General features: G+C 47.6%; 1 protein-coding gene across 4 annotated transcripts in view; it reads left to right on the top strand.

Moving 5' to 3' along the window:
* Positions 1-15,501, top strand: part of DHX57 (DExH-box helicase 57) — a 210,146-nt gene that overhangs the window by 100,584 nt on the left and 94,061 nt on the right. For all 4 annotated transcript variants that reach the window (XM_077486473.1, XM_077486472.1, XM_077486474.1 and 1 more), the window contains one exon: positions 11,376-11,571. In XM_077486473.1, the coding sequence (XP_077342599.1) occupies positions 11,376-11,571 (196 nt within the window). The remainder of the gene's footprint in view (positions 1-11,375; positions 11,572-15,501) is intronic.

Here is a 15,501-nt window from a genome sequence, read left to right as displayed (position 1 = left end):
GATCCGTGATGCGCCGGGTCCTGTGGACCCGGCGGTCACGGATGCTCTCGAGTGCGCGCACCTCGGGGCACGCGAGAGCAGAATTCTGGGAGGCCGTTAATTAACGGCCTCTCAGAGTTAAACAACCGCCCTGAAGCCGTTAATCGGCAATGGGCAGTTGTTAAGTGGTTAAAGCTAGATCACTAGCTATATAGGTGAGGTGAATATAGTGGTGTATACTGCAGTCAGGGCACAGACAACAACCACTACACAGCAGCAAGATAGGAAATCAGCCAAAAACGATTGGTGTGTACTGTGTTGAAGGTACACAGAACACCCACTGCTTCAGATGCTAAGTAACACACTACACGAGGCCGCCTCAAAGGCGGCCTTATATAGTGTGGGGCGTGCACTACACAGCCTGAGCTATGATTGGCCACAGGCAGGATGCCTGTGGCCAATCATGGCTCTCCTCGCTGCCGGCGCTGCGATTGGCCAAGCATGCGGGGTCACAGTGCATGCTTGGCCAATCATGGGGCAGCAATGCACTGCGCCACCGCAGTGCATTGTGGTCCGCGCGCGCGTCACTCGAATTTTGACGCGAACGGCCCAAACGTTCGGAATTCGCCGAACAGCCAATGTTCGAGTCGAACGTACGTTCGACTCTAACACGAAGCTCATCCCTACTGTGGATGATCTCTCTCCTCTTCACACGCTGTATCGGTGAGAGGGCAAAGCTGAACCGGGCATGACCCCAGTTTGTTTACAAATTGATCGCTCTGTCATTGGACAGAGAAATATTGTGGTAAAGGGCTGCTGTGATTGGCCCTTTACCCTGAACCATGATGTACTGGGTCCCAAGGACCCAGCGATCAGGGTCACTGCCTGATGCATGAGCATGGGATGCTGTCATAGGATGGTGTCCCAGAACTAGCCGGTTGTGCTTTAGCGGTCATTCGGCTATGGCGCGGTCGGCAAGTGGTTAAAGTGGAACTACTCTCCCAGTCAATATTAAAGTGATATCAAAGTTTTTTTTTTAATAACAAACATGTTATACTTAAATCTTAAATGAAAGTGTGGCGCTATATCTGATAAGACACACAAACTGTAAATAAATCAAATTGTGACAAAATAAACTCTTGATGACATCACCTCTGACAAAACACCTCGGGTGAGGCCACATACGCACGCTACTGCAAATGCGTGACCAATGTTCACCTATCTTAGTTATCGGACTTGCCTGCCTTTGGGTTACGATTTGATGCATGCCTTTTACTGCCACTTTAATGTAAGTGCACTACTTTTATTAAATAAATGTTTGTAGAATGGTGTACTATGTGGAGTTTTGTATTTTGTTTTTTGAACACAAGTGAGGATCTGTTGGATTGATTTCCCAGAGCACTTGTCTGCCTTCCATCACTTAATTTGTAGCCTAAGGCCACCGGAGTGGATGCTCGAGCTTCTGTTAGTGGATTTGGGTGTTGATTGAGCGTTTTTAGACCCCCCCTGAGTAAGGGTGGTCACCGGCCTTCTGGTAAGGCTCCAGTGTGATCTTACCTTGGTTGTCATGTTTGCTGTCCTTGGATTCCTTTTCACCTAGCACGGATTTCCCGTATGGGACTTTTCTACATGGACACTTTTTAACAAATGTACTGTATTTGTATATGTACACCAGGGGTGTCCAAACTTTTTTCAAAGAGGGCCAGATTTGATGAAGTGAACATGCGTGAGGGCCGACCATTTTGCCTGACATTCTTTCGGTCTAAGTGTGTCCATCCGAGCACTAATACACGGCCCAACAAGAATTCTCTTGCCTTTGTCGCGCTCTTTCCCGACACACAGACGAATGCTCTGCACTTTAGGGGGTACCGTTAATTCTTAATGGTACCCCACACATTGGAAAATGTAGGGTGCTTTTGGTGCAGTGCAATTTAAAAAAAAAAAAGCTCGGGAACTTCTTTCCCTGTATTTGTGAGTAGGGAAGTCCATTGAAATTAATGGGCTGCCCTACACACAGTACGCAGCCACACAGATGTTGCATTTATGGGCTTAAAACAGGTGGTGAGGAGGCAACATAATGCCTCTTTACCGCCATTCAAATGCCTCTGAAAAGAGATCTGTGCATGGATTGCTTTTCAGAGGAGCAGCAGTCCTGGCTAATATCACACACAAGCCCTACAAAAGCAGTTTTGATGGTATAAGAATGGGGGGGGGGGGGGTCCGGATTAAACGTAACATACACACAGATACATGCACACACTTGCAGACAAATGCACGCCGCACACGCATACAGACACATGCATACACATACATACATACATGCACACATACATACACATGTGCACACACACATACGTACACACATACAGACATACATACAGACACATGCATACACATACTTACAGACACAGACATACATGCACAAACCTACAGATATACAGACATACATGCACACACATACAGATATACAGACACATGTGCACACACACATACATACAGTAGGGTGACCACATTTCCAAACTGGTATTCAGGGACAATTTTGCCAAGGACTGGGGGGTGTCAGCGAATGTAGTCTCAGGGTTGACGGCGGATTCAGAAGTGGGGGGGGGGGGGATTTGTTGGGTGAATGGCTGGTGCCACCACTGAAATCATTCTGACACCAGGCTTAGTATGGTGTCAAGATGATCAAATCACATTATTTCTATTACTACATTGTAATATAAAATGAAATACTTCAACTTACCATAACGCAGAGGGAACCCTGAGCTTGCCATTTGCCACCAGATGCTGCTTGTCACTTGCCACTGTCTCCTGCCACCAGATGCCACTTGCCACTGTCTCCTGCCACCAGAGGCCGCTTGCCACTGTCTCCTGCCACCAGAGGCCGCTTGCCACTGTCTCCTGCCACCAGAGGCCGCTTGTCACTGTCTCCTGCCACCAGAGGCCGCTTGTCACCGTTGCTTGCCACCAGATAACACGTGTCACTTGCCACCATCACCTGCCACCAAATGAAGCGTGTCACTTGTCACCTGCTGCCAGAGAGAGGACAGGAGGAGAGGACAGGAGGAGAGGACAGGAGGAGAGGACAGGAGGAGAGGACAGGAGGAGAGGACAGGAGGAGAGGACAGGGGGAGAGGACAGGGGGAGAGGACAGGAGGAGAGGACAGGGGGAGAGGACAGGAGGAGAGGACAGGGGGAGAGGACAGGGGGAGAGGACAGGGGGAGAGAGAGAGGGGACAGGGAGACGGAGGGGGGACAGGGAGACGGAGGGAGAGAGAGGGGGGAGACAGGCAGAGAGAGGGGGGAGACAGGCAGAGAGAGGGGGGAGACAGGCAGAGAGAGGGGGAGACAGGCAGAGAGAAGGAGGGACGGGGAGAGAGAAGGGGGGACGGGGAGAGAGAAGGGGGGACGGGGAGAGAGAGGGGGGACGGGGAGAGAGAGGGGGGACGGGGAGAGAGAGGGGGGACGGGGAGAGAGAGGGGGGACGGGGAGACAGAGGGGGGGATAGGGGGACAGGGAGAGATGGGGGCACAGGGTGAGATAGGGGGCAGGCAGAGAGAGGGGGGACAGGCAGAGAGAGGGGGGACAGGGAGAGAGAGGGGAGAGAGAGAGAGAGGGGGGGATGACAGGCAGAGAGAGGGGGGGATGACAGGCAGAGAGAGGGGGGGATGACAGGCAGAGAGAGGGGGGGATGACAGGCAGAGAGAGGGGGGGTGACAGGCAGAGAGAGAGGGGGATGACAGGCAGAGAGAGAGGGGGATGACAGGCAGAGAGGGGGATGACAGGCAGAGAGAGGGGGGACAGGGAGAGAGAGGGGGGACAGGGAGAGAGAGGGGGGACAGGGAGAGAGAGGGGGGACAGGGAGAGAGAGGGGGGACAGGGAGAGAGAGAGGGGGGACAGGCAGAGAGAGGGGGGGATAGGGGGACAGGGAGAGATAGGGGGCAGGGAAAGAGAGGGGGACAGGCAGAGAGAGGGGGGCAAGGAGAGAGAGGGGGGACAGGGAGACAGAGGGAGAGAGAGGGGGGAGACAGGCAGAGAGAGGGGGAGACAGGCAGAGAGAGGGGGAGAGAGGCAGAGAGAAGGAGGGACGGGGAGAGAGAAGGAGGGACGGGGAGAGAGAAGGAGGGACGGGGAGAGAGAAGGAGGGACGGGGAGAGAGAAGGAGGGACGGGGAGAGAGAGGGGGGACGAGGAGAGAGAGGGGGGACGGGGAGACAGAGGGGGGGATAGGGGGACAGGGAGACAGAGGGGGACAGGCAGAGAGAGGGGGGACAGGCAGAGAGAGGGGGGACAGGCAGAGAGAGGGGGGACAAGGAGAGAGAGGGGGATGACAGGCAGAGAGAGGGGGGATGACAGGCAGAGAGAGGGGGGGATGACAGGCAGAGAGAGGGGGGGATGACAGGCAGAGAGAGGGGGGGATGACAGGCAGAGAGAGGGGGGATGACAGGCAGAGAGAGGCGGGGATGACAGGCAGAGAGAGAGGGGGGGTGACAGGCAGAGAGAGGCGGGGATGACAGGCAGAGAGAGAGGGGGGGTGACAGGCAGAGAGAGAGGGGGATGACAGGCAGAGAGAGAGGGGGATGACAGGCAGAGAGAGAGGGGGATGACAGGCAGAGAGAGAGGGGGATGACAGGCAGAGAGAGAGGAGCAAGGAGAGAGAGGGGGGACAGGGAGAGAGAGGGGGGACAGGGAGAGAGAGGGGGGACAGGGAGAGAGAGAGGGGGGACAGGCAGAGAGAGGGGGGGGACAGGCAGAGAGAGGGGGGGGACAGGCAGAGAGAGGGGGGGGACAGGCAGAGAGAGGGGGGGATAGGGGGACAGGGAGACAGAGGGGGACAGGGAGAGATAGGGGGGCAGGGAAAGAGAGGGGGACAGGCAGAGAGAGGGGGGCAAGGAGAGAGAGGGGGGATAGGGGGACAGGGAGACAGAGGGGGACAGGGAGACAGAGGGGGACAGGGAGAGAGAGGGGGGACAGGGAGAGAGAGGGGGGACAGGGAGAGAGAGGGGGGACAGGGAGAGAGAGGGGGGATAGGGGGACAGAGAGACAGAGGGGGACAGGGAGAGATAGGGGGCAGGGAGAGAAAGGGGGGAGAGGGAGAGATAGGGGGCAGGCAGAGAGAGGGGGGACAGGCAGAGAGAGGGGGGGATAGGGGGACAGAGGGGGACAGGGAGAGATAGGGGGGCAGGGAAAGAGAGGGGGACAGGCAGAGAGAGGGGGGCAAGGAGAGAGAGGGGGGATAGGGGGACAGGGAGACAGAGGGGGGCAGGGATAGAGAGGGGGACAGGGAGACAGAGGGGGGACAGGCAGAGAGAGGGGGGCAGGGATAGAGAGGGGGACAGGCAGAGAGAGGGGGGACAGGCAGAGAGAGGGGGGACAGGCAGAGAGAGGGGGGACAGGGAGACAGAGGGGGGACAGGCAGAGAGAGGGATGACAGGGAGACAGAGAGGGGGCAGGGAGAGAGAGAGGAAGGAGGGCAGAGAGGGGGGTCAGGGTCTGGTTAGCTACAGACAGTGCTCAGCTCACTCACTTGGATGGTTGGGGGGGGGGGGGCCTCACAGTCAGCGGCTTCCCGGTGAGTGTCACAAGCTTGCCCAGGCACTCATGCTGGATGGAGCAGTGTGCGGATCTCCCCTCGGAGGATGGAACGGCAGCGGCCATTGGAGGACTTCTGTCCCCGCCCACCACCAGCGTGACCTATCAGTCACCTATCACAGTAGCCAAAGAAAGTGCTCCAAGGCTCTGTGCTACAGGTGGTGGGCGGGCCAGCAACAGTAAGAAGCCGCCCTCAGGACCCAGGAGGAGGAGATACAGAAGACGCTCTCTGGTTGCTCTCTCGCTCTCCCTGCTGCTGTGGCTGGAGGCGGAGGTGGGTGGACTCAGAGCGCTGTTGCTAGGCAATGTTTATTGCCGCGGCTGTGTGTCCTTAGTTCATTCCGGGACATTGTATTGTCCCGGAATGAAGGTGCCCGGGACACGGGACACAGATATAAATTAAGGGACAATCCCGGGCAATCCGGGACACGTGGGCACCCTAACATACAGACATACACATATATGCACACATACAGACATACATACAGACACATGTGCACACACAGATACAGACATACATGCACACACATACAGATATACAGACACATGTGCACACACACATACATACAGACACACGCATGCACACACACAGACATACATACAGACACATGTGCACACACACATACATACAGACATAAATGCACACACGTACATACATACAAACACATGTGCACACACATATACATCCAGACACATGTGCACACACACACATACAGACACATGTGCACACACACACACATACAGACACATGTGCACACACACACATACAGACACATGTGCACACACACACACATACAGACACATGTGCACACACATACAGACACATACAGACACATGTGCACACACATACAGACACATGTGCACACACACACACACACACACACATACAGACACATGTGCACACACACACATATATATACAGATACATGTACACACACACATACAGACACATGTGTGCACACACAGATACAGACACATGTGCATACACACACACACACATACAGACACATGTGCACACATACAGACACATGCACACACATACAGACACATGTGCACGCACACACATACAGACACATGTGCACGCACACACATACAGACACATGTGCACACACACACATACAGACACGTGCACACACACACATACAGACACATGTGCACACACACATACACATACAGACACATGTGCACACATACAGACACATGTGCACACATACAGACACATGTGCACACACACAGACACATGTGCACACACACATACACATACAGACACATGTGCACACACACATACAGACACATGTGCACACATACAGACACATGTGCACACATACAGACACATGTGCACACATACAGACACATGTGCACACACACAGACACATGTGCACACACACATACACATCAAGACACATGTGCACACACATACAGACATATGTACACACACACACACACATACAGACACATGTGCGCACACACACATACAGACACATGTGCGCACACACACATACAGACACCTGTGCACACACACACACATACAGACACCTGTGCACACACACACACACACACATACAGACACCTGTGCACACACACACACACACATACAGACACCTGTGCACACACACACACACACACATACAGACACATGTGCGCACACACACACATACAGACACCTGTGCACACACACATACAGACACATGTGTGCACACACACATACAGACACACATGAATAAAGCCCTTTTTAACACTAATGTAGCTTGTAGCATAGTACAGTATCTTTGCAGCTTCCTCATTCAGCCGGGTACTGCACTGTAGGGGGAAGCAGAGAGCACAGCACACTCCTCTGCACTTTACTTTCACTTTTGAAGCTCACAGAGCTTCTCACAGTGCTGGGGATTGGGCTCATCTGACAGCCCTGCTCCCCTGGCACACTAAATTGAGAGACTAGGCGGGCCGTTCAAAACCGAACCGCGGGCCGCAATTGGCCCGCGGGCCGGACTTTGGACATGCCTGATGTACACTTATCCCTATCTATCTAAAGGAGTTTATTTTGTCACAATTTTGATGTATTTATAATTTATATGTGTTATCAGGTATAGCGCTACACTTTCTTTTTATTTATTGTTACATACCTAGTATCAAAGGTATAATATTAAGCTGCTGAAATTGTATGATATAAAAGGGACGGACTGCACCTAAATGAAGAGGGTGCAGATCAGCTGGCAGTAAAGATGGCCAAAAAGTTAGAGGGGTTTTTAAACTAGGCGATGGGGGGGGGGGGGCAGAACACATTCCAGAACATATATAGTCAGCGCAGAACATATTCCAAAGGGTAGTATTGGGGGGGTATTAGTGGTAGGTTAAATCGCATAAACCCAAGGTAAGTATAGTAACAAGTCCTAGTTGCAATCTTGGAACACCCTATAAGAGGATAGTATGCGACCGGTCTAAACTACGTGGCATGTTCATCAATGCCAGGAGCCTGGCAGACAAGATGGGTGAACTATAGATACTGTTGTACAAGGAGGATTTGGATTTTGTGGGAATTTCAGAGCCCTGGTTCAACAGCTCTCATGATTGACTGGCAGCCATTCAAAGGTATATCCTTTATTGCATGGATAGAGAGGGTAAAAAGGGGGAGGGGTATGCCTATGTATCAAGAATGATGTACAAGTGAATGTGAGAGATTTGATTATTAAGGGAGCTAGGGAGGAGATGGAATCCTTATGGATAGAGCTCCAAAGGGATGAAGCTAAGGGGGAAATATAACTGGAAGTATGCAATAGGCCCCCCTAACCTGAGGGAGGAGAGGGATCTCCTATCACAAGTTGGATTAGCAGCAAAGATGGGAAGTGTTATCATAATGGAGGATTTTAATTATCGAGACATAGATTAGTTGGACAGAATGACGCATTTGTCTAAGGCTCGCCAGTTCCTAAATGTCTTGCAAGACAAATTCATGATTTAGATGGTAGACGCACCAATTAGAAATAAAGCATTACTGGATCTACTGATTACCAACAATACAGACCTGATCACGGATGTGGAAATACAGGGCAATTTAGGAAACAGCGGTCACAGGTCAATTTGCTTCAGTATAAATTGCACAAATAGGAAACATAAGGTGAATACAAAGACACTGAATTTTAAGAGAGCCAACTTCTCTAAACTACAAACCTTGTTAGAAGGCATGAATTGGGATAAAATCTTAGAAACAAAGAACACGGAGGAGACATGGGTTTGCTTTAAGAGCATATTAAATAAGGGCATTAGCCAATGCATCCCATTGGGGGATAAATTTAAAAGAGCAAACAAAAAGTCCTGGATGGCTTAACTCCAATGTAAAAATGCATATAAAAGCAAAGGAGAAGGCCTTCCAAAAATACAAGGTTGAGAGATCATCATCAGCATTCATAAAGAATGCAACAAGAAATGTAAGGATGCAATTAGGGAGGCTAAAATGGAACAGGAAAGACACATAACGGAGGAGAGCAAAAAAAATCCCAAGAAATGATTTAAGTATGTAAACAGTAAAAAAGGAGGACAGACCATATTGGCCCCATAAAGAATGAGGAAGGACATCTTCTTACAAAAGATGGGGAGATGGCGAAGGTATTGAATTTATTCTTCTCCTCAGTCTTCACAAGGGAATCGGGGGGTGGGGGGGGGGGCTTCAGTAACCAAAACTGCAGTGTTTAACCTCATGACACATCACAGGATGCACCACCATAGTTAACAGAGGACAGAATTAAAATTCTATTTGGGAAACTTAACATTAATATATCACCGGGACCAGATGGCTTGCATCCGAAGGCACTTGGGGAACCCGGTCAAGTAATTGCCAGACCATTATTTGTAATTTTTATTGACGGTCCACTGACTGGAATGGTACCAGCTGATTGGAGAAAAGCCAATATAGCACCAATATTTAAAAAGGGCCCAAAATACATCCATGGGAATTAGACCAGTTATCCTAACATCAATAGCATGCAAGCTCTTGGAGGGGGCGATAAGGGACTATATGCAATTTTTGTATTTTAGTAACAAAAACGGTATCATTAGCAGAAATCAGCATGGATTCATGAAGAATCACTCTTGTCAAACCAATCTATTAACCTTCTATGAGGAGGTGAGTTGCCATCTAGATAAAGGAAGGCCCATAGACGTGGTGTATCTGGATTTTGCAAAAGCATTTGACACAGTTCCCCATAAATGTTTACTGTACAAAATGCATGTTGGCATGGACCATAGGGTGAGAACATGGATTAAAAACTGGCTATAAAGGCAAGTCCAGAGGGTGGTGATAAATGGGGAGTACTCGGAATGGTCAGAGGTGGGTAGTGGAGTTCCCCAGGGTTCTGTGCTGGGACCAATCCTATTTAATTTGTTCATAAACGACCTGGAGGATGGGGTAAACCGTTCAATCTCTGTATTTGTGGACAATACTAAGCTAAGCAGGACAATAGCTTCTCTGCAGGATGTGGAAACCTTGCAAAAAAGATCTGAACAAAATAATGCATTTGGGTGGCAAAAATATGACTGCAATCTATACACTGGGGAGAGAACCTCTGGGGGAATCTAGGATGGAAAAGGACCTGGGGGTCCTAGTAGATAGGCTCAGCAATGACATGCAATGCCAAGCTGCTGCTAACAAAGCAAACATAATATTGGTATGCATTAAAAAGGGGATCAACTCCAGAAATAAAGCAATAGTTCTCCTGCTCTACAAGACTCTTGTCCGGCCACATCTAGAGTATGCTGTCAAGTTCTGGGCACCAGTCCTCAGGAAAGCTGTACTGGAAATGGAGCGAATACAAAGAAGGAGTAAACTAAGCTAATAAAGGGTCTGGAGGATATTAGTTATGAGGAAAGGTTGCGAGCACTAAACTTATTCTCTCTGGAGAAGAGATGCTTGAGAGGGGATATGATTTCAATATATAAATCCTGTGGTGTTGACCCCACAATAGGAATAAAACTTTTTTCGCGAAGGGGAGTTCAACAAGACACGTTGCCACTCATTAAAGTTAGAGAAGAAAAGAGGTTTAACCTTAAACTGCGTAGAGGTTTCTATTAGATAACTATTAGATAAACTATTAGATAAGCACCCGCACGACCGCAACATACAAGGATATACAATGTATTGCTGACATATAATCACACACATAGGTTGACTTGATGGGCTTGTCTTTTTTCAACCTCACCTACTATGTAACTATGACTGAGCCAGGGGTGTGTATTCTGATTATATACATACTTGTAAAAATCCCACCCCTCCTCACCCCCTTCCATATGCTAAAACTGCTACATTGAGCCAATGGGGGTGGGGGGCTCCAGCTACCATTTTTAGGATCATGTTATTATTGTTCCCTTCCCACCGCCCACCTCCTTTGAAGTGACATTAGATTATGCTTCCAAATGGTCAGAGAAGAGGCTTTTTGTCAGATAGCTACTTCAGATAAAATTCCACAGCTGGGAATGGTGTCTTTGTTGATTCTAAACATGTTCTGAAACTATACCGTCATCGAAAGATCACTGTAAGTCACATAATAATAAAGTCTATCATTTTCAGGGCTTACATTTCCACATCACCACATAGTTAGGCTTAGATGGTATAAAAGAAGATAGGACAAAGTACTACACTTTGTCCCCTGTAACAGAATACTATGTTAAAAAAGTGAGTTCATTAACTCCCTTAGGGGTTCTCTTTTTTGTCCAGGTGATGCACAGGGGATTTAAAAATTAATTTATTATTTTGTACTTAAACGTGAACTAATGTGTTTTTTTTTTTTTTTTTTTGTACTCGTTAATCGCAGATGTGGTAAAACCACACAGATTCCACAGTTCATCTTGGATGCTTCATTAAAAGGATCATCCAGTTGTCTGGCAAATATAGTATGTACACAGCCACGCAGGATATCTGCCATCTCTGTGGCCGAACGTGTAGCTCAGGAGAGAGCGGAGAGAGTCGGGATCTCTGTGGGATATCAGATTAGACTTGAAAGTGTCAAGGTTGGTGGAATGCTTAAATTAATATAGATTACGGTAGTCCTACTAAATACAAAATCTGTATTCTATCTAGCTACATACTTGTAGACACAACTAGAATCTATTTGTGTACATATGTAAAAATGCAATAACATGTTGCCTTTTTAATGCAACTGTCCAACATACATAACAAGGGTATTTTTATCACATCCACATTATCAGTCTTCAGCAGAATTATTGGTTTACATTGATTATTTGATTTGGCCAACAGAATTTTGCTATGTACTGGTTGTGACATAACCGCTTGGGCACCCTGACTTGGTGCTTCCGTCCGTCATTTTCTGTATTCTGCAAAAAGTCTGGTTGATCCTGCTGTTCTTTGTTTTCCCCTCCTGTCCATGTCCCCACTTCAGTTGGGGATTTTGCTAAGCAGTGTTTTCAGCTTCTGCACATGCTCAGTTTTCAGAATATTTCTACCCTGAGCATTTCTTCCCTATCATATCTGAGGAGCCCATGTGACTATAGAGTCAAACATGTGGGTGTATACAAACTGGTAAATAACAGCCCATCCACTTCCTCTTCCTCAATGCCCACTAACCAGCTAAACACAATTGGCTGGGATATTACATCTTGATTGATGGAGGTTTCAGCTCCCTGTTATTCTAAAGCCTGGTACACACTAATAGTTTTATTCAACCCAGCGGGTTGAACAAAAAAAAACTGACAGCCCGGTTGGAGCCGCTGTACTAACGATCCGACGTTAGTACAGTGGTTCCCCCCTCCCACTGAGCTGTTGTGTTTCTGACAGGGGGACGGCTCCCCCCCCAGTGAGAACACTGGATGTAGACCAGTTGACATACACATGGTCCGAATGTTGGCGGTTTTTATCGAACCAGCCGATATCTCCCGACATTCAGCATGTGTGTATGGGGCTCAAGACACAACTTGGAAGGGTGTGACAGAGCCCGTGACTTGCAGAAATAATTTCAAACATATATTTGTATGACAATTTAAAACCCCAATTTTTTTTTTTTAACATGTGACCAGTAGCAGAGCACTAGAAGCTCCTCCTGCCACTGTCTCCCTACAGACAGGCTGGTAAAGAGCGGAGTTATGTGAAAGCTGTATATCGATTGGGAAGGAAGGCACTTTGTTTGTTTTTTTTGTTTTTTATTAAAATAATTACAGTGCCATCATCCACAGTACAGAAAGAGAAGGGACAGTGTACATTAAACCGTGTGTGTTTAGTATCACTTTAGCCCCTTTTATGCATGTGGATTGTTTCATCAGTTCTGTCATGTTTTTTTTTTTTTTTCAAAAAATGGATGAAGTTTACATCAGTTTTTCATTCGTTTTCACATCCGTTTTTTACACCCTCCAGCTAGCAACAACTTTTTTTAACCATTTTTTTCATGCAAAAACAGACCGTTTTGTTTACATCTGATCTCTTTTTTTAATGTAACAAAAATAAGGCTTTGATCCGTTCCAAAAAATTGATGTTTTGACGGAAGCGTATATAAAGGGATGTAAATGAATGATCATCCATTTTTCCATGGTGATGCAAAGATGTCTGTTTTTCATCTGTCGACGGATGGATGAAAAAGGGATAAACGGTCTGCATTTGTGAAAGGGACCTAAGAGTTTTTATGGAGGCTCAATCTAAACAAATACATCAGAACTCTCATATGCATATGACACCTCCCCCTTTTGAACATTTGGCTTCTAAACCCTCAGGTCCGAAGACACCTATTGCACATTTAGGATTAAAATACTTATTTTCCCTGATTTTATAGAGTAGCTGAGTTTTTTTTCAATAATCATAGAAATTAAACATCAGGCCTGGTTATTTTTAGATATTAATGCGGTTGTATAGTCAATTTTATAACTTTTTCCTACAGGTAAGCCTATAATAAGGCTTACCTGTAGGTAAAAAGAATATCTCCTAAGCCCGTACAGTTTAGGAGATATTCCCCTCGCAATGAGCTGCTGACTTCAGCAGGGCATGCGCACAAGGGATTCTTGGCTGAAAGCCCAGCAGATGCCAGACTTTGTAAGAAGTCTCCCATGCGCATGCACGGGAGTGACGAATTCGTAGCTGCAGCCACTCACAGCGCTGGAGCCGCGATACCCGGAAGACACGCCGAGGCAACATGTCAGCTCCCTCAGCGTGGACTGAGTGAGATGCCGGCGTCTCATTCTAAGGTAAGTATTTCATAATGAGCTAGTATGCGGTGCATACTTTTGAGGGAATGTAAAGTGTTAGTTCACTTTCACTTTTTTCTCTTTAAAGGTGAACTAACACCATACTCCCCAGACACCGCTGTACTTGCCTCTGGGGATGCTGAGCTATCCATACTCACGCAACTGGTCCAGCAGTACAGGGATTTCAAATCCCCGTTCTCCCTCTTTTCAGTGCAATCCTTCTGGGGAAGACCGGAGCGATTCACTGTACAGGTGCGGAATAATCAGAATCGTTCCGGCTCATCCCAGAAACCTGCACTTATAAGAGGGAGAATTGGGATTTCAAATCCCTGGACTAACTTGCATGGGCATGGAGAGATCAGCATCCAAAGAGGGAAGTACAGCAGGGACGGGGGGGTGTATGGTGTTAGTTCTGTAAAGGTGAACACTTTAAGCTAGCCATGCAAAGCTTGCAACAAAAGTCGATTTTAAGAAATTAATTGTGAGCTGAACAGTGACTGCATCCCCTCAGATGCGGGCACTGCTGGGGTATCTAAGCGCAGCCGTTGGTGCCTGACTACAATATCCAGCAGTGGAGTTTCTCCAGCCACACTGTCTAACCTGGATTGGGGAAATCAAGTGATTTTTCTCTCGTTCAGCTCACAGACTGATAAGACAACATTTTGTGTGTACAGCTAGCTTTTTAGCATACCACTAACTTTATGGTCTTCTCAGTTGGATATAAGGGCCTTGGTTTGAGAAGACTTTTGCAGAGGTTTATGGCAGTTAATTTCCACCAGCCTTGGGCTTGACAGACACTTTTCACTGTATGTGTACCCCCAGGATATAACCATTTCAATGAATGTCCATGTATTTAAGGTGGAAAGGTGGAGCCATCTGCCAATCAGGCAGTTGGTAGAATACCGACAAAATTGTCGGGATCTTTCCAGAGCCTGGATTCACTCCGCCACATCAGCTGATAGTGGACTATAGTCCACAGTCAGCTGATTCTGGGTCACAGGAGAACAAAAGTAAATGTACTCCTGTGGCCTACAAGAGAAGTATGGCCAAAAAAGCTTTGGCCATACTTCTCTCTTAATGGTGCAGCTTTTGAGATTTTCTGCATAGTACTGATATGCCAAGAATTTATTTATTCAGACTTTTAAAACTACCGAAAGGTCCACTTTATACCTGAAAATTAAGAGATTTACAACTAATAGCACATACCACCTTACAGTTTCTAATAGTTACATAGTTACATAGTTAGTCAGGTTGAAAAAAGACACAAGTCCATCCAGTTCAACCAAAAAAAATATATATATAAAATAAATATCATACCAGCCCATATACCCAATTCTATACCCACAGTTGATCCAGAGGAAGGCAAAAAACCCCAGCAGAGCATAATCCCATTTGCTAAAGCAGGGGAAAAAATTCCTTCCTGATCCCCCGAGAGGCAATCTGATTTTCCCCGTATCAACCTTACCTATAAATGTTAGTATCCAGTTATATTATGTACACTTAGGAAATAATCCAGGCCTTTCTTAAAGCAATCCACTGAGCTGGCCATAACCACCTCTGCAGGGAGTCTATTCCACATTTTCACAGCTCTTACTGTGAAGAAACCTTTCCGTATTTGGAGATGAACTCTCTTCTCCTCTAGACGTAAAGAGTGCCCCCTTGTCCTCTTTAGTGACTGTAAAGTGAATAACTCGACACCAAGTTCCCTATATGGACCCCTTATATATTTGTACATGTTGATCATATCCCACC

Source organism: Lithobates pipiens, unplaced genomic scaffold (genome assembly GCF_037356315.1).
Source record: "Lithobates pipiens isolate NorthernLeopardFrog02 unplaced genomic scaffold, aLitPip1_a1.2 Scaffold_18, whole genome shotgun sequence".
Taxonomy (NCBI): Eukaryota; Metazoa; Chordata; class Amphibia; order Anura; family Ranidae; genus Lithobates; species Lithobates pipiens.
The sequence above is the reverse complement of the archived record's forward strand: the minus strand, read 5'-3'. Positions and strand labels throughout refer to the sequence as shown.